This window comes from Chelonia mydas, chromosome 7, assembly GCF_015237465.2.
Source record: "Chelonia mydas isolate rCheMyd1 chromosome 7, rCheMyd1.pri.v2, whole genome shotgun sequence".
Lineage (NCBI taxonomy): Eukaryota > Metazoa > Chordata > Testudines > Cheloniidae > Chelonia > Chelonia mydas.
The window spans coordinates 121,156,382-121,179,924 of record NC_057853.1 but is presented as its reverse complement, the minus strand read 5'-3'; the positions used below and the strand labels follow the sequence as shown (position 1 = coordinate 121,179,924).

The window sequence follows — 23,543 nt, the reverse complement described above, 5'->3', positions numbered from 1 at the left end:
TCTACTCTGATGCTTAAGTAGCTGCCCAGTTAAACCCTTGAGCTGGGAGAGAGTTTAGTGAAGAGTACGGAAAACGAGCCGTCGGCTGAAGCTCTGATTTGTGGGGAGAGGTTAAAAGGGCTGGCGCTGTCGTGCTTGGCTAAGGGGGGAACAGAACTTGTACATATTGGAAGAGGGCAAGTTCCCAGGCGGGAGAGGAACTGATTTAACCATTGCTCCTTGTTTGGAGGGTGCACAGGGGACGGAGCCTTCCTGCGTGTGGTGACAGCACCTAGCGCAACTGTAGCCAGTGACTCTTGGGCGCAGGACGGAATTAGGAAAACGAAGGCTGGACTTCAGGAACGCTGCCGGGCAGCGAGGTCTGCCAGGCGGTGAAATAGTCTCGTAAGAGCGGCCAGACTGGGTCAGACCAAAGGTCCATCTAGCCCAGTGTCCTGTCTGCCGACAGTGGCCAGCACCAGGTGCCCCAGAGGGAATGAACAGAACAGGGAATCCTCCAGTGATCCATCCCCTGTCGCCCATTCCCAGCTTCTGGCAAACAGAGGCTAGGGACACCATCCCTGCCCAGCCTGGCTAATAGCCATTGATGGACCTGTCCTCCAGGAACTGATCTAGTTCTTTTTTGAACCCTGTTCTAGTCCCAAGGGAGTGGGAGCCTGACGGCTTGGGCTAAAGCCCCGAAGGATAGACTGAGGGGAGCAAGCCAGGGAATGAGCTAACTGGGGCTACTCCACCTCTGACATCTCCAACTGAGGTGCAGGGATGTGGGAGCAGAGCGGGGGGCAGGCCGGGATCGGGGTGGGGGACACTGTGGGGGTCTCATGGCCTGATGGGCCATTGTGCGTGGCATACATGACTTACGTGTTGCTAGTAACTAGCAGGAGGAGCTGTGTCCCCCAGCCCAGAGCCGCCCTGCGTGCTTTGCCCCGGGGCCAGCTGTGTGCTGTGGGTATAGAATACAAGGTCATTCCCATGTATCACATTCGGGGGGTGAGGTGTTAAAGGCATCCCTTACCTGTGTGGGGGGGAGGGTTAATGAAGAGCAGCAGGAACGCCCGGGGCGCTCAGCTCTGCTCAGCCATGGACAAGCTGCCGTTGACTCTGAAACGCACCATTAACGCAGGGGTCCCTTTGTACAGGCTCGGCAGACGCGGGGGGAGAGAAGCCCCAGGGGAGCGGGAGGAAGGAGAGCAGGAATCTCTCTTGGCTGAGGGGCCTCTGGGCTTGTGTGTTTTGGGTGGCAATGGCCCAAACCTTGTCCTAGCCCTGCCATAAACCTGCCCCAGGCCCCGATTTCCCTGCCTTTCGCCTGTCTTTTGGGAGGTGCCCTCGGGAGCATGTGTGAGGCTGGGGGAAGTGGGTAGAGACTGTCACTTAACGTGACACTGGCCACCCAACGTGACACTGGCCACCCACCGCTCCCTGGCGTCCAGGCTGGGGGATGTGGTGTCCAGGTCTCTGCTCCTTTCCTGTGTGCAACTGCCTGGTTCTGGCATCCCCTCGGGCCCGTCGGAAAGCGTCCCTGAACTCTCGGGTCGGAAGAGCTGCTGCTCTCGCCAAGGCACAGTGATTCTCTCTGGGGGAAAGGCCATTGCACAAGGAGCCACTCTACGGAACTGGAAGGACCTTGGAGCCCGGGAGCTTTCCTTGTCCTGAGGGTGAGTAGCGTATTATCGCCTGTTGCGATAGGTGGGTACCGTGTGAGGCACCACTGCCCTCTCCTGGTTAGCATGAGAACTGCTCAACTCTGCGTCATAGGCCATACATTGGTAACAGCTAGTGGAGGGTCTCCTTTAGCTCAAGTGGCAAAGGAGGAACATCTGTGCCCTGGGGATGACAATGCACCTTTGGTCTGTTTGGATTGTGAACTCTTCACAGTAGAGACTCTCCCTGACTATGAGTGTGTACAGCACCTTGCACACTGGAGACCTGATCTCAGGTAGGGCCTCTGAGCAAGGGGATCTCAACCTTTTCCACCCTAAGATGCTCTTCCTGTGTACTCGGGATCTAGCTGGGCTCCACCTCTCCACAGCAGGTAGGGAACCCCTGCTTTAGGTGCTAGGCTATGTGGGAAGAGGTGGGAAAGCTGGTCAGAAAACAGAATTTCTGTTCATTGGGAAATTTCAACATTTTGTCTTTTGTTTTTGTTCCGAACAGGAATGAAAATGCTGAAATTTCTCATGGCTCGGAGGTTCCAAAAAAATGCAATCCCGAAACATTGAATCGTTTTGTTTCAATCAGGTAAAACCGTTTCATTGCGATAAAGTCAAAACATAATTTAAGCCCCAATAAACTATTAAAATTACGATTTTAATCTAGTATAAACTTCTAAATGAAATGAATCAACGTTCTAAAGTCAAAGTGAAATGCCTTTACCTTGTTGAAACAAAAAGGGGAAGTTCAAATGATACGTTGCCACATTGTTTTCAGCAAAAATGTCATTGAAATCAACATGTTCCTGCAGAAGGTTTTGATTTTATAGATTGGAAGTGACTGTTGTGATTATCTAGTCTCACTACCTACGGAACCCGGGTCATCGGACAGCCCTGAATTCATTCCTGCTTGAACCAGAGCAGAGCGTCAAGAAAAACATCCCCTCTTGATATAAAAACTGCCAGCGATGGAGAATCCACCACAATCCTTGGTAAGTTGTTCCAGTGATTAATTACTGTCACTTAAAAATGTACGCCTTATTTCCAGTCTGAATTTGTCTCGTTTCAACTTCCAGGCACTGGATCACATTAGACCAGCAGTTCTCAAACTGTGAGTTGGGACCCGAAAGTGGGTCACAACCCCATTTGAACGAGGTTGCCAGGGCTGGCTTAGACTTGCTGGGGCTCGGGGCTGAAGCCCGTGCCCCACTGCCCAGGGCCGACACCAAAGCCTGAAGGCTGCAGTCCTGGGCGGCAGGACTCAGGTTACAGGCCCCCCTGCCTGGAGCCAAAGCCCTTGAGCTTCAGCTTTGGCCCCCCTGCCCGGAGCGGTGGGGCTCGGGCTTTGGTGCCCCCATCCCCGGCAGTGAGACTTGGGTGGGCTCAGGCTTTGGTCCCCCCTCCTGAGGTTGTGAAGTAATTTTTGTTGTCTGAAGGGGCTCGTGGTGCAATGAAGTTTGAGGACCCCTGCGTTAGACCTTCCTCTGACAGATTAAAGAGCTGTCTGCTAGCAGACATCTCCTCCCCATGGAGGGACTTGACTTGATCACAGCGTTTACCTCTAAACCTTCCCTTGGATGAACCAAATACACTGAGCTTCTTGAGTCTCTCACTATGAGGCAGTTTTCCCAGTTCTCAGAATGTTCCCGTAGCTCTTTTCTGAACCTTCTCCAATTTGTCAATGTCTTTTTTTTTTGACGTGTGGCGGTCAGAGCAGGACACTGTATCCAGTCATGGGTTCACTAATGCCGTAGACAGGGTAACGCCGTCTCCCTGTCGCGACTTGATATTTTTCTGCTTTCCACATCCCAGGATCGCATGGCCCTCTTAGCAATGGTGTCACACTGGGAGCTCATGTTCAGTTGGTTTCTACCATGACCCCTAAGTCCTTTTCACTGTCATTGCATTCCCAGATACAGTCCCCCATCCTGTAGCTGTGGCCTACATTCTTTGTTTCTAGATGTCTGACCTTGCATTTGGCTGTGTTAAAACTCATGTTCAGATGAGACCATCTTACCCAGAGATCCTGGCTGGTCTCTATAACTGTCCCCGTCATTATTTACCACTCCGCCAATTTTTGTGTCATCTGCAAATTTTACCATTTTCTTCCAGGTGATTGATAAAGATAGACATTGGAACAAGAACAGATCCCCACTGGGACCCCGCTAAAACACCCCCATTGGATAATGATGCCGACTTACAATTTGGTTTTGAGATCTATCAGTTAGCCAGTTTTTAATCCATTTAACGTGGACTGCAATGACTTTGCATAGTGCTAATGTCCTGTCACACTAAGACAAATGCCTCCCTGACATCTGTGTCAACACCGTATTAGAACAGATGTTATTTAAATGAGCCCACCTCATCCAAGGCCCATGACCTTTCTCTAACTCATCCAGTCATTCCATCCTCCTGAAACATCAAGATCTCCCCATCTACCTAAAAGGTGGCTTACGAAGTGGGGGCAGAGAGCTTTCTGCTCAGGTTGGCTTTCTGAATTTAGAGTGTGAGATGGCCCAGGTCAAAGGCACCTGCTGGGCTTGCTGAATGGACCGGGTAGGCTGCATGGGCTGAGGGTACCTCTCCACTCCTCCTCGTGGTGGTCAGTGGAGTAGTCACAGTAGAACCCTGCAATGTGGCAGGATCCACCCGTTGATGGCCAGACATGAGTGTGGACTCACCCCCGTGCACTGCTGGCCTTGCTCTGTGCGTGCAACCCGGGCGCTGCTGCAGCTGAGACTCCCCTCGGCTCCGTCAGAAGCTGATCGAAGAGGCAAGCTGATAGCAGGAGTCGCGCCGAGCTGGTCTTGGCTGGGAATTGGTAGGAACGTTGGTGGTTTGGCTGGCAGTCGCCTCCTCCCCATTGAGCGGGGGGCTGGGCTCTGCTGGGAATTGCCTCTCCGTCGCTGACCTGGTAGGAGCCACACTGGGCTGCTCTCGGTTGGAGGGTGACTTGGGGGGCTGCTCTCCATGGGGCGCCTCCTCGGCTGAGCCTGTAGGGGGCGTGCTAGGCTGGTCCCGGCTGCGAGTGGCTCCTGCGGATCTCGCTGGGCGATTTGCCGCAGGATCCTTCCTGAGCAGCAATCTCTGCCCATGTGTTTCCAGTTTCCACCTGTGGCCCTTCGCCCAGGCCCTGCCAGCGCTCTCTGGCCCGGAAGCATTTCTGCGTAGGCTGCTAGCCCCATTCCTCTGCCACTCTGCCCTGTGGTTCCCTTTTGCAGGGGCGGCAGGGCCCAGACGCGGCAGCTCTCACTCTTGTCCTGGCACTGAGGGGTGGGGAGCACGTGGCTGGGGGTGGGGAACCGGACCTCCGGGGGTACACACTTCCAACTGAAACAAGAGGGTGCTGCTGCCCGCGGGAACTGGGGGAGCTGGCCTGGGGCAGCAGTTACCCCAAAGCACGTTCCCCTGTGGGAAGAGCTGCATGCCAGCCCAGATTGCCACCCTTTACCCCTCAGTCCCAGATCTCAATGCGCTTCTCAGGTATTTGGTGGATGCAGCTGTGAGTGGCATCAGTATCTGTTTTGCCACCTTGGAAGGGGAAACTGAGGCACCGAGCGGGGCAGGGACTCAGCCCTGGTTGAGGTGCCTCGCTGTGTCTCTCAGGTCCCAGTCCCTGGTATGCTCCTCATGGGTGGCTAGCGTTGCTGCAGTAGGTTGTGTCCCGGTGACCAGTGGGGGAAGGTCAAGGTGCCCGGAGGGCCCTGATCCGGCAGGGGAGTGATCTGGAGGACGGAAGGCAGTAGGTCCCTGGCCTATTTACAGGCCTCCCAGGAACCAGGAGTGGTAACTGTGAGCTGCCCTGCCTGACCTGTCTCTCTTTGGACTGTGCAGCCGCTGTATTTGATGTCTCCTGCAGGGTGCTGTCGTCAGAGCGGGCTTCAGGTCGGATTAGTGCAGGGCGAGATGACCTGCTGGATTGGCTGTTACCTGTCTCCTACCTCTGGAGATGTAGTTCAGTTTCCAGAGCCGGTCTTGGGTTAACACGAGGCGGGGGAGTTTCACCCTCTCGTGGGCACTTTTCCATAGTGCACAGTTGTGGGAGAATTACCCACAATTCTGCAGGCTCTGCCCCAGGGAGGCGGCTGACTAGAAGAGCCAGAGGGGGGCTGGGGAATGTAGCAGAGGGGAGCTGCGTTGTCAGATCTGTGTGGACATCCTGGGACTGGAATAGTGTGTCTTGGGGAGCGGGGCATCAGCAGAGCTGTGGGGAGGAGAGAGCCCAGCAGAGGGGCTGCCGGGCAGGGCTGAGGGGCATGCAGCAGAGCTGGGAGGGAGCCTAGGGCTGGACTAGTGGGGCAGGAGGCTGCAGGCTTGGACTAAGAGGGGGATCAACTCAGCTGTTTGCTTGCAGAGCACCTACTTCTGCTGGGCCGGATCCCGCCCCCAGATGCTGCCGGCGGCTCCCCTGGACTCCGTGGCATCTGGGGACAGAATTGACCCCGTTGCTGATGCTCTCAGCTCCTCATTTCCACAAAGATCAGATTCCCTGGCTTCCAAAAGTGCACGGCGCCTGCCCGGCTAAAGGCCTGTGCTCCCCCGAGGACGGCACCTGCCGCGGGACTGCTAGGAGGAGGAATCGGTGCCTGGCATTTGATGCAGCGCGCAGCAGCTCCCGGGTCCTGCACCAGAACGCTGGGGCCGAGTCGGGAGCACTGGGAAGGGAAACGATCCCCAGCTTGGAAACCCCACTCCACACCTGCACATCCTTGGGACAAACAGCTGGCTACCGCTCTTCTGTGGGACTCTTCTCCATGCCTACCTAATATTACTGATGCCACCTTGTGGAGACAGGCAGAATTGGCAGGGGAAATGTCATCTGTCTCGGTGCCAAGAGGTTGCTTTTACCATTTCCTCTAAAGCTGCTTTTTTCAAGGGAGTCACCCTAAAACTAAGGGGTGGTAAAGTGGAGCTTTTTGAGGATGTTTTGCCTGAAAGGGAAAAGTCCCTGACCTTAGGATCTTCGCTTACTTGGGGAGTTTCTTTGGGTGTTTCATGAGCCTTTAAAACGGATTTTAAATTGCGTGTGTGTGTGTGAGAGATTCACTCGGAGCCCAAATCACTTGTACCAGCTTCAAAGCACTGTACAGACATTACTATACGTGCCGGGGAGTTTTCTTGCCTGCATAAGCACAGATCGCCATGTGTGTGCACCCGCATGGGAGATTCTGCATGTGGAGGAGACCGTTATAAACCTGTACGTGTCTACGCTGCTGTGTATACATGGGGGATTACATGTTCCTATGCATAGACGGTGTTTCTGGTGATAGTCTCAGGTTGTGGAAGTGCTGGCTTCACACACACGTCACACCCTCTGTGGGACAGCTGCCCGCTGAGCAAAGCAGGGAATCCCTTTTGGCGGCTAAATCTTGGGCTGCCACATCGCTACCTCGGCAATCGCTGCTTGGTACGGCAAACGCCTGGGTAGGGTGGAACTGGCACAGGCAGGAGATGAAATGTGAGCCTAGCAGAGACACGGTGGCTCCACGGGACTCCAGACTAACGCCTCTGGCTGCTGGACAGCGGCTGTACGTTCTTGAACACACAATGATGGTTGTGATGGCTCACGATGACCCAGGAACCCCGAGCACAACGCTGGAGATGCTGCAGCCGCCCGGCTGGTCCAATGTAGGCTGAGCTGCCGTCTTCATGGCTCCTCGCTCCTCTGGCATCGGTCTCTAGGTGACTGGCAGCAGGCGGACACATTACACACTTTGTGAAGTGGTTGGAGCTGGGGTGTTTCACCCTTGCTCCTGGGGCCAGAAGAGTCAGGCCCAGAGATGCCAGAACCCAAGGGTGGGTCGGAGTCGGTGAGGCCCACGCTGGTCTGCAGATGCCAGGAGAAAACAGAAGCCAAATGCACAAGCAGCTGCTGGCAGGGACTCCAGGGCTCAAAGGCTCCAGGAGCCCTCGGCCTGCAGATGTCAGGACCTGAGGGCACAAGAAGGCACCAACCCTAGGGCTCTGGGACCAGCGGGTGCTCAGGTGTCTCCTACTCTGGGTGTACAGCCCCTGGCACGGTTGGGCTCTCAGTACTACTGCAACGCCATGTGAATATGGCAGCGTGTGCCTGGGGCTGGCCGTGCCCGGGGCGATTACAGTAAGGGGATCTGTTGGCATGGGAGTCTGTCTGCACAGGACGCACCCTGTGACTGCATGTGTGTGCGCCCGCTCAGCAGATGGGTGCCAGCTGCGTGCCCATACCATGGAACAGTCAGGGCTAGGGCCCTGTTCGATTAGCCTCCCTGGGTGTAGGGCTTGAAAAGGGAGGAAGCCCAGCAGCTAGGAGCTGGCTGGGGAGGACAGCAGCCCAGCTGGGTTGTGGCTGGTGAGCAGAGTCGGGAGGAGTGGAGCTAACTCCTGGGGTGGGGCCTGGACCAATGGGCCAGGCGCTGGGGCTGGGGCTGGGGTGGTCGGTCCTGGGGCCGGGGGCTGGGGCTGGGCTGGTCCTGGGGCCGGGGGCTGGGGCGGTTGGTCCTGGGGCCGGGCGCTGGTGGGCTGAAGGTGGCGACGGTTGGTCCTGGGGCCAGGTGCTGGTCGATTCTGGGACTGGGTGGAGGGGGCGGCAGTTGGTCCTGGGGCCAGGTGCTGGCTGAAGCTGGCGATGGTCGGTCCTGGGGCCGCTGTCCCAGAAGAGGAACAGGGAGTGGGCGCAGCGGGGAGTCCCCCGGCAAAGGCTGCCAGAGTCCGCTGGGCAGGGAGGCAGTGGAAGCTGCTGGGGAAAAGGGAGGAAGCCGTAGGAGGCCGTGCGCAGGGAGTGGAGCGTGGCAGACTCCCGCAGGAGGCCCTGAAGCAGGAAGGTGTGGGACGCCCTGGGAGCCCAGCCCAGCTGGGGCCAGAGGGGCAGGTTTGTGGCTCTCCCTTTTTGGAAAACAGAATTGCCTGGAAAGAGATTCTAGGTGCGGCTGTGGGGCCTTCGTGGGCTGGGGACCAGCCAGGGCCATGCACCCAGCCCGGGGGTCTGCTAGGCATCTTGGCGGCGACTGTTCTGACCCAGCGGCCTCACTTGCCGGCCCTTCCTCTCTCAGGGGACAGGGCTGTGAGCTCTGGGTTTCTGTGCTTCCCTGTCCCTATCCCCGGGAGGGGGCAGGACTGGCTCCTCCCTCAGGGACTGGCTACACTGCAGCGTGACTGCAGCACGCAGAGCCATATCCTGCTCGCTGTAACGGAGCTGGCGCGGATGCCAGGAGCAGCGAAGGTGCGGCAGTCCCGGACGTCAGTGCAGGCTGAATGTGCCCGCCTGGCTCCCTGGGTGCTTACTTGGGTCGCTAGCCGGATTGACGTCCATGCTGCTGCGGTCTCACTACTGGGTCAAAGCTAGCTCAGGGATGTCTACACATGCTGCAGTCGCCCCTCCTACTGCAGCGTAGACGTCTTCCAAAAGGGGGTACTATGGCGTGGGATGGGGGAATCCTTGATCCCCAGTTGTGCCCATCCAGCCCATACCAGCTTTGGCACATGGCGTGGCTCTGATCTCTGTGGCCCTGCCCACAAGGAAAGGCCCCTGAGCCACTAGATCAGGAAACAGACAGCGAGAGGTGACTCGATCCTGGTCCAGGAGTACCTACGTGGGGAGGAGAATGCTGATAGCCCAGGGCTCTTTGACCTAGCAGAGGCAGAACGGGATCCAGGGGTTGGAGGACGAAAGGCCAGACTAGAAATAAGGCCCATGTTTTTCACAAGGGGTGGGGAATTAACCATTGGACAGCCCGTTCCTAGGGAGGTGGGAATTGCTGGGTTGAGCTCTGACCTGTGCTATGCAGAAGGTCGGACTAGTGGCCACAATGGTCTCCCCTGGCCTTAATATCTATAAAGAGGAAGTTCCCAGCGGGTGCAAGGAGGTTACGGAAAAATCGTGCTCTCCGAGATACGCGACAGTTAACCGCAGCGCGTCTTGGAGAGCGGAATTTTGCCCTTAGGCTGTGGGGGCTGGCGTGCCAGCTGATAAACATGGGCCCAGCCCCCCGACCTCCGTGACGCCCCTCTTACACCAGCTGAGGAGCCGTGAAACGAGCTGCGCTCCAGGGGCTGAGTGTTTTGACTCTCCTGGTTCGCAAAAGACGCAGCAATAACTGGACTCGGGCCCTTGCGGGTTTCTTTCAGGCGGAAAAAGAAATCCCCAGTGGGTTGGTTTCTTACCTTAGAAAAAGGCCAAGTTTTGTGTCTCCTGATTTTGAGGCGTGCCTCCGGGGATTGTTAATTGTATTACCGCAGCACCTAGGAGACCAGACCAGGGCCCCAGCGCGCTAGGCGCTGCACAAACATGGGACAAAAAGAGCTCACAAGTGTGAGACAAGATATGACAGATGGATACAGACAGAGGGAGGGAGTCCAAGGAAACAATGAGACAATAGGCTTACCAGTTCTCTAGTCACCCATAGAGCCTTCTAGGGGAGATGAGACCAAATTTCTTAATGTGTGTGGGGGGAAGCCCTTTAAGAAATAGTCAAACCTCTCAGGCTTCCGTAGATCTCCAAATGAGCCTAAGTATCAGCCCCATTTCACAGATGGGTAAACTGAGGCACAGAGGAGGGAAAGTGACTTGCCCCAGGTCACCCAGCAGGGTTAGGAATAGAACCCAGGCATCCTGGTACCTAGCTCTACCCACTAAACCACACTGTTCTCACCTTCTCAATGATAAACAGCAGGCAAGCTGTGGCAGTCGTTTTCTGTGCCTATTAGCGACGGTGGGAGCTGGACCTCCCCCGCCCCCCCATGCGGGATAAATGCAGCTCTTGCGTCATGCTGGGTGGTTGGGAGAGTGCGGCTGCCTCTGGCTTATCCCCCATTGAAACTATTTTACAGCTGTGAGTGGCACTTCAACCTGCATGTCAAGAGCGGGGGCACCCGAGCTGGCTGAGTCCTGCTATCCTAGCCTGTTAGCTCGCTGCTGACCCTGACCCCGCACCGCCTGTCATAAATCTCCCCTGGTCAGGGTAGCCTGCTCCCATCTCTCCACTGCCGGGTGTGTGTCTGCTCTGGGATCTGAGCTGTGCATGGGGGCCGGGTGCGAATGCTGGCTGCTCTGTCTGTACTGTGCGGATTGTACCAAGACACAATGAAGGGGTGGGCAGAGTTTCCCGTTCCCTTATAGCAGGATATGAACACGAGGCCTGATTCGGCTTCTGTTGAAGGCAAAGGAAGTTTGGCCATTGACTTCAATGAGGGCAGGCTTGGGAGAAGGGAGGTGGGGTTTGTACCCCTTGTTTGATTTTGGTTTTTAGAGGAGTGGGGGCTTATTTTACTTCAGAATAGCAGGAAAATCTAATCTTGTCTCCCCTGGCTTTGCTGGAAGTCTCCTCGGGTGACCCAGAGAGATGGTCTGGGGAGCTTTCTCGGCCCTTAACCAAAGAATCAGCACTGCTGATTCTGAACAGAGAAAGTTTTTCTCCCAAGTGTGTCTCCTAACTTTGAGTTATAGGTTTTAGCACAAGCAACACATTTGCTAAGAGTGTGAGTAAAAATCCCTTCCCCACTCAGCAGATCAGATTTCACTCTCAGTCCTACCAGTTCTTCAGTTGTCCATAGACGCTTCTAGGTAACAGAGGATGAGACAAGACCTGGATTCCTAATGTGAAAAGCATGTGGGGTTGGGGGGAACCCACTTTAGGTAGGGAAAGGTAGGGAAAATCAAAAATACCCTTTTGGTGTTTTCTAGCCAGTGTAAGAAGGATAACGCACACAAGCCTAATTCTGTTTCGAAGTGCGGCCTGAAACATGACTGAATAAAGAGCCTTCTGATGCCATGCCGCTGGCCTCTGTGGGCCGTGTTTGCCGATGTCACTGATGCAGCCATGTGTTTGCTCTCTCTAGCCCACCTGCATCGCCCCAGCGATGGGAGAGGGAGCTGGAGTCCATTCTGCCTGGCTACAGCCTCATGAGCTCCACGCTGCTGGGGTGTGACAGGGAAAAAGAGCTTGTCCGGATTAGACCAGGTGGAAATTTGCAGATCCAGCCATTGGAAATGGCCTTTATTGACTGCAAAAACAACGAGGAGTCCTTGTGGCACTTTAGAGACTAACACATTTATCTGGGCATAAGCTTTCGTGGGCTAGAACCCACTTTACTGACTGGTAAACTGAGCAAATACAACCTGGGCTGGTGGCCAGCCGCTGGGTCGGTGTCACAGCAAAGTGACCGGGGGCATTTGCATTTTGTGATTAAGTTAACCAAGGATCCTTTAACCCTTCACATACCTGCTCCCAGAGCTTTTTAGGGCAGCCTCCTGTCTCCTCCCTCTTCCTAGAGGTAGCTGAGGAGACGGTTTCGGGGAAGTGTTGGCCTAGGAGCTAAATCCCACATGCTCTCTAGTCCCGTTTTAGCTTTAATCCCCATGAGACAGGTCTCCCCTCTTGAGATTCCCCACAGGAGGGGAGTCAGGCAGAGAGACATTGCAGTATGAGAAGGAGGGCTGTGTATTTGTGTTAGGGCAGGGAGAGGTGTGTGATGAATGTAGGTGTGTGTACCTGGGGAGAGGGTGTGTGGGAGAGAATATCTGGTGTGGGAGAGTGGCCGGTGGAATGGTTGTGGAGCGCGTGGGGGTGGCCGACGTGTTGGGGTTGTGTTGTGTGTGGCAGAGAGAATGTATGGTGTGTGTGTGGGTGTGTGTGTGTGTGGGGAAGCTCCTTCACCCTGTCACTCAGGCTTCAGGCTGACAGGAGCTGGCTTTCCAGCACTGCCCGATAGCACTGATTGCTGATTTGAGGAAACAAAATAGCAATTGTAATTATGGGCTTTGATAAGATAAAGGAGGCAGAGGAGGAGAGAGAGCAGGGCGAGAAAGGGGGAGGGAGCGGGGCAGCCAGTGAATTAGCAGCTGTCACTCACTGCAGGGCAGAGGGGAAAGGAGCAGACAGCAAGGGGGTAAACATTTTTGGCCAGGTAATTTCTCTGCCTCCTCATGCAAACCAGCAGCGTTTGGGGCAGCGGGTCATTATCAGCGTCACAGTTCTCTCTCCCATGCATGCTCTTTGTCCCTTACTCGACAGGTGTGAAGAGCCCAGTAGCCTAATCTGTGATGGGCCAAAGGACACACACACAGAGTGAATAGACAGCAGCGTGCCCTCACCTGTCTCTTCCTCCCCATCCTCTCTCTGTGGTAGAGAGAGCCCTGCTTGGGTGCGCTCATGGCAGGTGAGCTGCTTAGAGATTTTCAGTGTAACACAGAGGATCGATTTTGCCACCTGGTGTTTTCTTTAAACGCCCAGTTCATGGGTTTCCTGCACTGAACATGCCTCCTTTCCTGCAGCCATCTCCTCCTTCTCCTGCTGGCTGGAATCCTCTCCGCTCCCTCCGATTATCTCGGGGATCTCCATGTTGGGGCCGTACCTGACGCTCACATGGACAGCTGCTTAGTTGGGACCCAAGTGTCCGAGAAAAAGCTCCCTGGGTCTTACTCAAGGTTACCATGGAGCAGTGGTTCTCAACCTGCAGCCCGTGGGCCACTTGCAGCCCAATCGGCACACAGCTGCAGCCCACAGTGGTAAATAAGTTGAGAACCACTGCCACGGAGCCTCTTCTACAGCCAAAGAGAATGAAAGCGAGCTGGGGTCGGCGGGGCGGGGGCATTGAGAACTAGAGAAATAGTTTTGTCCCCCTCCCACTGGAGAAACATTTCCATGTAACGGGTGACTCTGGGAAGCTGAGATCAGGGTGCATACAGCAGCCCAGATTCAGAGGGGGAAAAGTCTGTTAGATTTACCGAAGAGAATCTATCCAATCCGTGCAGGGTGTGGGTTGGCCAAATCAGGCCACTTGCTGTGTGTTGAGCTCACACCCTTTCCCCTCTTCAAATGGGACTCCCGTCTCTGCCTGCACTGCCCACTGTCATTTCAAAGAGTGTCTGTTCCCTTCCCCACCCTTCTCTGGCTCTCTCCTGGTCTCTGGCTCCCAAGGGTGGCAGGGTGGGTGTGTAGTGCTGGGGTCTCTTTACTAGGAAACATACATGCCCTGGTGGGTCGGCCCAGTGGTGCTGGTGGTTGTTAGGTGCTTGTTTTCAGTGGCTGGAGGGAAGGCTGGTTTGGTCTAGGATCCCAATGGATGTTGTCTATAGGGACCCAATGCAGCTGTGGGTGCTACTGAGGGTCTGAGGATGCAGATTTCCTGCTGGCTTTTCCATCTGATCTGCAACGTCGCAGCTCACCTGGCCTCTCCAACACACGAACACACCCTCAAATTGCCTGCTTTCAGGACTTCCTTGCTTCTGCCTTTGTTTTATTTTGGGTTTTTTCCAGTGATTCTATTTTGCTTCATCTCAGGCACAGCCTTGCGCATGGGCCTGCCTGCAGAATCAGGTAGGGAAAATCGTCTTCGTGTGTGTGTGTGTGTGTGTGTGTGTGTGTGTATATCTAAACAAGCACGCTGGAAGCTCGAGGGAGGAGAGGTAAGGTTTAAACAGCCCCACCTCCTTTTGCAATAGACAAGGAAAGGTTCTTCTTTAACAAGATCCCTGGCATCCTCCTTGGCTGGCCTTTAAGCATGCACCGTTGCAGGTTGACTCAGCGTGTTTGAATGGTAGAAGCTGTAATTAACCTCTGAAAGCAAACACTTTAGTTTGACGGCTCTTGGCTGCTTTAGCAGGAACTCCAGCATCCTCTGGCCAGTGGTGAGTGTTCACAGTAGGTTAGTTGTAACTAGCACGACATAAAGCAGTTCGAAGCAGCGTATCAGGGCAGGCTGGACTATCCAATTAATCCAACCACCTCTCCAGTCTGTTCACTTCACGTTACTGTTCGGGTGCCTGGCTGCTTCCACAGCTCTGTCCGGTCCCGTCCCCAGCGCCGCTGCAGCCGAGCCCCTGCTAGTCGTGCATTAGGCACCGTAACTGACATCTGTCACGCGTGAGTCGGTCTCTCCCCGGGGGGCGAGCTGTGTGTGGGGTGGAGTGTTTTGGTTTGGGTGACTTGAGATATATATATATTTTTTTTGAAATGCCCATCCTGCTCTGCCTTAGGTCGGGTTTAACCCACCCCTGTTCTACTGGAAGCTGAAAGGTAGGCAGGTCAGAGGTCATTGCAAGAAAAAGTGCCCAGCGCTTCCCTTTGCCAGCCCGCACCAGGCTGTATGTGAAGGTGAGTCCGCACACACACGCGCACACACACACACGCACACTCTCTCTCTCTGCATGCTCTGGCAGTTTGTGTCACTGCTGTGCTGGCCTTATCAGCAGGCAGCGGGGATAGAATTACCCCAGAGCACAAGGTGTGCCGCTCTCTGAATTCTCCCAGCACCGGGATCCCTCTCGACCCCCCTCTCTGTTTGTTGTGTTTGGGCTTGAGATAGCAGCAGAGGGTAAATAACATGTCGGGGAGGCGGCCAGGGGGTCTCCAGGGGCTTCATTTGCTGCTGCTGGCTCCTCACGTGCACCCCCCGCAATTCCAAGACTGGCACCGCTTGTCGTTTGGGGTTGTTGGGCATCGGTGCCGCATGTGTGTATTTGTGTGTGTTGGGGAGTGTGGCAAAGAATGTTCCATTAGGCGTGAAGGCCACGGGGCCTGCAGCTTATTTATTTGTTGACAGTTTTCTGCCCCCAAAACTCTTGTTCTCCACTGTAATCCTTTTAATGTCTCACACTTAGAACGGCAGCCTCCCACCGTCTGCCCCAATCCACAAAGACACAGAGCAGCCAGAGCTGGGTGTGCTATCTGCAGGCTGGACCCTCAGAACAATTGCTAGGGGAATGGACCACGCACTGCAGCGGGCACAGGCCCATTGCAGGGGCTGGGCTGTTGCTACAGAACAGTGTAACTACAAACCCTGCAGGCCGCAGGTTGATGGGGATGATACAGATCTCTGTGTCTGTGCATGCATTCGTAGACACACTCAGTGTATGTATCTCTGGCCAAGCTGATAGGCCATCATTGAGGAAACCAGCCCTCTTCAGGAAAGCACTTAAGCAGGTACTTAACTTTAAGCAGGTACTTTAAGTGCTTTGCTGGACAAGAGCCTTGGTTGGTAGCTCTGCCGAATGGGGAAGGCGCTTGCAGCCAGGTTAGGATTTGGGGGTAAGGGGCGGAAACAGTGTCTGCGTTCCCTCTAGACTTTCAGCCCCTATCCCCAAAAGGCTTTCTCGGGTTTCGAAGGGGAAAGTTTCCGCTTTGGGAATCTCAAAGCACAAAGAGAATCTGGCCCCCATCCCATGGAAGAGAAGGGATGAGACTCTGATGGGCACAGGGGCATTTCTGGGCACCTCTGTAGTGCCCTGGGTGTCTGGCCCTTTCTCTCTGTGTTAGAAATGAATGTTTTCTTCCTTCTGCAGCACTCTGCTCTTCCCAGCTGCATGGGGTGTTACATTGCTTTCCTTCTCTTTGGCCCCCCTCTTCTTAGTCCCGCTCCCAAATCCTCAGTCAGTCCAGACACACGGACCTGGTTCAGAGCCTGGCTCTCACAGGGCAGCACCACTGCGGCCAGCGAGGGTCCACAGGTGGCAGGGCATGCGGCATATATTCAGCCTTTAGCCTTCCTTGAGAACAGCAGCCCCCAGCCGGCTGTTTCTGTCCAGTATTTCCCCCCATCTAGCCTGGGGTTTATTTTTTCCAAGGTCTTTTTTTCTGTAAAGGGATCCTGGCCTTTCTCTGTTGCCGTGTGTAGGTCTGCACTGCACCCACTGATGACTTGTGTTGGCTCAGCCCCAACCCGTCCCTCTCCCAAGCGCACCTCTGCTCCTTGACACACACGTGTGCATGCTCACAACCCCTGCACACTCCCCGCCCCCAGGCTTGCTGTGGCTCTAACCCACAAGCCCATTTCCCCAGCACCCTCTTGTACCCTACAACCCCCCGCCCTCCCCCGCTCGCCCCCCCCTTTAACTGCCTCCTGCCCGGGCAGCCTGCAGCTTTCCGCTCCCAGCCCCTCCTCCCTGCCCTCCGCGGCGGAGCGGGGTGCCCTGCGCTGCACAGGCCGGGAGGCGAGGGGCTGGTTCCGCAGGCCAGAGGGGAAGGGGGTCTGACATTGGAGAGCTGCAGCCGAGAGGAGGGACCAGCTTCACTCCCACACTTTGCGCCGGGAGAGGAGCGAGCCACACGCCACCGTCCGTCCCCACACGGGGCCATCACCCGGGGAGCCTCCGCCACCAGCCTGCCCCCCACCCCGCCGCCCGCCAGCAGGACCCCCCCAGCCCATGCGGAGAGCGGGACACGCCGCGCCCAGCCCAGCCCGAGCCGCCTTCCCCTGCGCGCCTGGGGCCCGTGGGCTCGGATCCAGCCGGTGGCTCTTCTCTGCCAGCCATGCCCCGGGGCCCCTGCGCCCCTCGCCAACCTGCGCCCCTCGCCCGGCCCTTTTAAAGCCGGGTCTCGCTTCGCCTCCCGTCAGTGCCCCCGTGGCCGGCTGCCCCCCACCCAAAGCCGCCCCCGTCGCGGGTGGCAGCAGAGCAGAGCCCCGCGGAAAGGCCGGGGGAGCCTCCCACCAGCCGGCGGAGAGGGGGGCCGCCTGGGCGCACGGACAGGGCGCGCCCCGGGACCAGCCCCGCCGTAGCGCCGGCCGCTTCCAAGGGTTTCTCAGCATCCAGCCATAAAAGGGGGGAGCCCCCTCGATTCACCCTCCACCTGCACCCCAACGTCCCCCCTCCTCGCTGGGGCGCACCGCGGGCTCCCCACTCGCTGCTCAGATCCTGCGCTCCCGGAGCTGCCCCCGGGGGCACTGGAAGATTTCGCCCGTCCCGTCACCCCCCCACAACCACCTTTCTAGTCCCCCCCCCTGCGATCGGACCTGCAGGGGGATGGGCGGGCGAGCCAGCCGGGGCCCCCTGCACTGAGTAGCCTTCTCTGCTTGCGGCCAGCTGGTTTGGGGGGGACGCGCCCCTCGGCCCCACTGAATCTTTGATATATTTTTTTGCAACACCATCAAGGAAAGGACCGTGCTGGAAAAGCCCTTTAAGCCCCCCCTTCCCCCCCAGCACCAGCCGCCCACCTCTGACAAAGTTACAGCTCTGTCTGCCCGCTCAGTCCAGGATGGAGCCCTCCTCCTCCGTATTGAGCTATTTGTAAGTAATCTCGGCTGAATTTGTCGGCTTTCCCTCCCCCAGCCCTGGTGCAAACCCCCCTGCCTTTATTTTCCACATTTATTTCAGCTCCATTTCAAAGCAATCACTTCACACCTCTTTTTTTTCCCCCTTCCCTTTTCTCCCCCACCCCCCCATTTTAGGTTATTGCACTTGTTTGTTCTCTCCTTACAAGCTCAGGTAAGTATCTTCTTTTATTCTTTCTTTCTTTGAAGCCAACCAGTAAAAACAATCTTGTTGTTTAATTGTTCCAGAGCCAAATCTGCTTTTTAACAAAAATATAATAATAATCCAAGGGGATTTTTCGGAAGAAGGGGGAAACTGGTGGTAACTCTTGACCCAGGAGACAGGAGGCAGAAAGGAGAGTTATTTTACACCAAGGTCCAGGGAAAATAATCCATTTGTAGGAGGTTCAAGGAGAAAAGGTTACTTTCTGCAGGCTGCAGATTTAAGAAATGAAATGAGAAGAAGAGCCAAAAGACAAAGCAGGAAGTATAGGTTGATTGCTTGAAATTAGAGCCACTTGTATGTGGCTTGGTTATTTTAATTGCAAGTAGCATTGTGGGTTTTCCACTATTGGGTCTTTTTTTATACACACGCCTTCACTTTTTAAAAAAAAAAAAGAAAAAAAATCTGATTTGACCCAGCCCATAATGTCAGTCTTTAGCGTCACTCTTTCTGATGGCTAAAGCTTCGAATCGTGTTGTGAATATATTCAACAGCCCGTCCTCAGCACAGCTCGATGCTGTGCAAAACCCACCTCGGGGAATTGCGGTCCCTCAGATTTCAAACCCAGGGTGGGAACAATCGAGAGGTTACAGGTGGGAGGTTTTGTTTAAAAAGGACATTGATCTACAATTTTGGAAGCTTGGAAAAATAACGATTCCGGCATGAAGGGGGCGAAAGCAAAGGGAACGGAGCCAACCCTGCGAGAAGGAGTTGTGTTAAAACATAGTTGCAATATTTTGGAGTATCAGATGGAGACCAAATAGCCGTATGGCAGGCAATCCTCTTCTCCACATGGTACCCTCATCAGAGTTGGCAAGAGAACCTAGAGATATTATCCAAAAAACATCCATAGGAAACACACAGAGAGAGAGAGAGAGAGAGAGAGAGATTAAATTGTCAGGGAGAGATATCTATATAAACTCAGCTTTGGGGAAGCAGTGACTGTTCTGATGGCAGGGAGGAATCCTTCATGTTTGACATGGAGGTGGGGCGGGGGGCTCGGGTGATGCTGAGAACAGCGATCTCCTCAACATTTGCTCAGAATACGTCTTTATAAATGTCAGGGGCAAGCAAAACCTTTCAGACTTAAAAGAGGGATTTGAGCCCAGGGCCAGGGAATTCTGAGCAGACTTGACGGGCAGAGGAAAAGCAGATTTGGTGCTCCCCAAATTGTTGACCGGGAACAAAAGCCCACCAGTGGTACAGTTGGTTCTGAAGAGAACTGGGTCAGTAACGGGTTTCTGTTTAGTTGGAATGTTTGGGAGGGGGTGGCTGCTGGTGGGAAACCCCTTGCCGGGCTCGGTGGAAATGGAGCCGTTCATAAATATTAGAGGGAAAAACAATTGCAAACTGCCGTGGCTGCTACATAGGGTTGAGTCCAGTTGGGGGATAATTTGTGGCTGTGTTTGCTTTCTGTGCCGTCGGTTATTTTGGTCGCAGGCACGGTTCCCTTGGAGCAGTTCAGGGCTCTGCCTTGATCGGTGGGTTTTCATTGAACGAGGACTCAAAAATTAGAAGGGGGTTGTTTGAAAGAGCAGAAAAATAAAGAGCAAAGGGCCAGAGAGAAAAGCAGTTGTTAAAAACGAATGGGAACGATATTACCTATATATACATGCACATGGCTAGGTGACACCTTAGGACCGTGGTTACAAAATGCGAGAACCAGTCTCTTCCCATGGACGATGTATGGACGCTGTATCATGTAGTGGTACAGATCCTGCTGTCCCTTTGGAGGTAAATCTGGAGTAACTCCCTCAGAGTCAGTGGCTTGACGGCTGACAGCGTAAATGAGAGAGGAGTTTGCTCCAGCCTGGAGTCTGATCTGGTTTCCACCCGTATAAATCCGAAGTAACTCCTCTGAAGTCAATGGAATGACACTAGTTCTAAAACTGACATAACTACGGTCAGAATCTGCCCTGCCAAACTATAATCGCCCGCGCACGCCTGGAGCCAGTGGTTTCCTTCTCGCCACTGGCTGGTGTTTGTGCAGTGCTGTACATTGGAAAGCGCGGTATGAGTGATAGTGATCCTGGCTTTGCACCATACAAACGAGCTGCCGCGTCACCCCCCGCTGGAGGCCAGCGACCGTCACACAGCCCATTAGCCCCTCGGAGGAGCAGAGATTATAATGGTGTGTTGTATATTTTTTAATTTCCTAAAGGTAACTGTTCAGTCCCCACCTAATTTTACACAGCATGTGAGGGAGCAGAGCCTGGTGACGGACCAGCTCAGCCGACGGCTCGTCCGCACCTACCAGCTGTACAGCCGGACCAGCGGGAAGCATGTGCAAGTCCTGGACAACAAGAAAATCAATGCCATGGCCGAGGACGGGGACGCTCATGGTAAGGGCACATGACGGGTGCATGTGGGGGCGGGGGAACAGACGTGATGGGGGAGTGTTACCAGTGCAGCATAGTAACGGATGGTTCCCGTCCCGTTTGTGAGCCAGGAATAATTGAAATCGTTTGGGTCGTGGGGTCCTGCAAAGGGAGAACATGGGGATCAATGTTTATAATAAGACTTAGCTCTGATGTGAGCCAATTGTCAAGGTGTGTTCCAAGTGACACCGTATCTAAGGAGGGAATAGGAGCTGTGGGGGTTTTTTTACACCTGACCCGGGTGCGTTGAGGGCCTGCCGTTTGATAGCTGCTGCAGCCGGTGGCAGGCTGGGCTCCAGGACAGAGATGGCTGCAAATATTCCCTTCAAAGAAACAGAAATGAGTTACTGATTTGTTGGAAGGGGGGCCAAATTAGAACTAACCTCTGAATGGGAGTGGTATTTCCCTTAAATATACTCTGTCCCCCAGACTTCCACACCCATCCGGGCTAGCCCGGAGCTAAGGTACAGAGAGGGAGGAGGTGAAGAGGACTGCAGTGTTGCTCCAGAGACAAAAGCGGGGAGGCTCTGGAATTGGAGATCAGTCTAGAGACGGATTCTCTCTGCCACCTGCAAGGGTGTTCCATTCCTAGAGCCTCCCAGATGGGGCCTTTGACAGGGCACCCATGGAAAGACACCAGTCCCTGCAGCTTTCACTCTCAAAGGGGAAAGAGTGTGACAGAGCAGCCCCAAGACGTGTGAAAGTCTAAATACTTTGATCATGTGTGTTAATTACACAATCAAATGGTCAAACACATACAGGAAGTCAGGGGTCTTAGCTGAGCTGGGGACCCTCTAAATTGTTGCAGGCCTTTGGCAGTCTCTGCACCCATGTGGGACGCAGCTATGAGGGTACAGGCTGGCTCCCGCTCGTGGTGAATTCAGTGGAGGATTCAGAGTAGCAGCCGTGTTAGTCTGTATCTGCAAAAAGAAAAGGAGGACTTGTGGCACCTTAGAGACTAACCAATTTATTTGAGCATAAGCTTTCATGAGCTACAGCTCACTTCATCATCACTTTCAGCTGTAGCTCACGAAAGCTTGTGCTCAAATAAATTTGTTAGTCTCTAAGGTGCCACAAGTCCTCCTGTTCTTTCAGAGGCAGGAGATGCTCATGTCTGTTGTATGTGTACGTATTTATATGTGCTACACATTCGAATCGTTACTGTTTTTCTTTGGTATTAGCTGCAATTTCCCTTTCTTGCTCAGAGAGATTAGCGGAAAATATATATATTTTGGTTTGGCTGAAAATTTTATGATGAACTTTAATAGTTAGAGCTAAGTGTGGATTCCACATCTTGCTCTGTATTAACCTTTCAAATGAAATAGCCCTGGCATAAAGCAGCTCCAGGTTGAAAGGGTATTAGATTATTTCCCAGGAAATGAAAAAAATCTCTTCTTGTTTTTTAAAAAAAAAATAAATATATATATATATATACACACACACACACATATATATATATATACACACACACACATATATATATATATATGTATATAAAAAAAAAAGAAGAGCAGCTATTGCAAATTTAAATAATGACCAAGCTAAACAAAGCCAGAAAGAGGGGGGAGGGCTAGTGGCAGCGTGAAAACCTCTATTAAAAAGTAATAAAAAAGGTTAAGCATTTGAAGAGCTAAGAAGAAAAACGAAGACTGATCTAAACCAGAAAAAGTACAAGCAGTTTTTCAGATGTAAAGTTTTAAAAGAGTTGCAAGTCTGTAAATGTTAAGATAGAGGTTCAGGGTTGTTCTATATGAATCTCTAGAGAGACCCCCATGTCTGGAAGAGCTATTAAAACTCTTCTGACTTTCACCTTTTTTAACATTTCCTGAATACTTTCTCCTCTTCGCAGTCCAGTTAGAGGATCAAGTGTGTCTCGCTGCATTTTTTCAGCATTTACGTAGCCACTTTCCCTTCAAAGTTTTAGCATGAAACATAATTTTACTGGGATAAATCTGTCACTTACGTGAAAGAATAGAGTTGAATATGTTAAGCTTTTTTTTTTTAAAAAAAAAAAAGTCAACCCCAACAACTGTTATTTAAAAATCCCCTTTAAGAAAAATTTAAAAATGAAAAGCATTTGGATTATATTTTTCGGATGGGAATAAAAGGGTTGATTTATTTCCACAACTGACCGCTTTCCCCGCTGTGACGTTTTTACTGCCGACTTAATGTCGTGCACTGTTCACGGTTATTTGTCTTAATTGTCAATATTTGACCGACTTTTTAATTATGGGCAAAGTGGGATGGATCATAAAGCCCTCCTCATCCTTCCTGAGCTGCGTCTTTGGCAAAAAACAACCCCGAGCGGCTTTAATCCGGATTACAATGTCCGCAGGCCGAGTGACTCGGAAATGGTGCTGGATCCCCCAGCAACGATCCCAAAGTGCTCTGATTTCTGTATGATTTATTCCAGGCTGCATCTTTTGGGGCTGGGGGATCTGGTTCTGGAAGGGCGCAGGTTGCCCGAATCCAGCGTACAGCCCTGGGATCTGCGTGTCCCTGGGACGGGCTGGGATTCGTCTTTTCTTTTGCACCCCTATTGTTTCTATCGAGCTGCTCTCTGGAGCTGAGTGCTTACAGGGCCCTCGGCGTGAGCAGCTGCCCGGCATCAGAGCGGCTCCCCGGCCAGGCTGGTGCGGGGAAGCAAAAGCAACCAACAGGGCTATAAATCAGGAGAGGAGGCGGAGAGGAAAGAGATGTGCATCTTTAAAGCTGTGGGTTTGTGCCGCTTTTCCTCAGGCTTTCCTCCACTCCCCCCCCCCCCCCTCACCCCGATCTGTCGATCGATCAGCAAAGGGAAAGAAAATCAATGCTCTTTAAACCTTTTACTGCCTCTCCGATCAATTCCGCTCCCCTGGCCCCCTCCAGAGGCAGATCACTAAGGGGTCCCGGTTGCAGGGACTCTGTTCCAGGGAGCCTCGGCTCAAGTTGTGTTTTTGGAGATGTTTGGATGGTGCTGGTGCATTCTGGGAGGTGCCGGTCCAAGGAGAGGAGGTGGAGGGGGTGTGACAGGGGGCGAGGGGCGGAGGATAGGCATCATAGCTCATCAGTTCAAAGTTCAGCTTGCCCATGCGGGAGAGACCCAGTCCAGGCGGGTTTGGTACCAGTGGGCTTTGAAGGCCAGATCCACAGCAGGGCATCAGGCTCAGTCTGGACCGTTTTGGGGTGGGAGGCTGTGCTGGCATTGTGAGGCTGGGGGTCTTGGACAAGTGTTCCCGCTCGTTCAGTGGACCTTGCTTCGCTGAAGCCTTCCCATTTGTCTAGCTGACCTGCAGGAACGGAGGAGTT

The 23,543-nt window shown here is 53.8% G+C and overlaps 1 protein-coding gene across 3 annotated transcripts in view; it reads left to right on the top strand.

The window, feature by feature from the left end:
• Positions 1-1,028: 1,028 nt before the first annotated feature.
• Positions 1,029-23,543, top strand: part of FGF8 (fibroblast growth factor 8) — a 31,761-nt gene continuing 9,246 nt past the window's right edge. Inside the window, exons 1-7 of one of the 3 annotated variants that reach the window (XM_043552075.1) lie at positions 1,029-1,658; positions 2,511-2,644; positions 12,641-12,785; positions 13,910-13,945; positions 14,605-14,722; positions 17,793-17,829; positions 20,039-20,219. In XM_043552075.1, coding sequence (XP_043408010.1) covers positions 20,195-20,219 — 25 coding nt within the window. In that variant the 5' untranslated portion in view covers positions 1,029-1,658; positions 2,511-2,644; positions 12,641-12,785; ... (2 more) ...; positions 17,793-17,829; positions 20,039-20,194. Of the gene's footprint in view, positions 1,659-2,510; positions 2,645-12,640; positions 12,786-13,909; positions 13,946-14,604; positions 14,723-16,518; positions 17,632-17,792; positions 17,830-20,038; positions 20,220-23,543 lie in introns of those variants that run through there. The other 2 variants (XM_043552074.1, XM_007070457.3) reach the window with 2 other exon arrangements.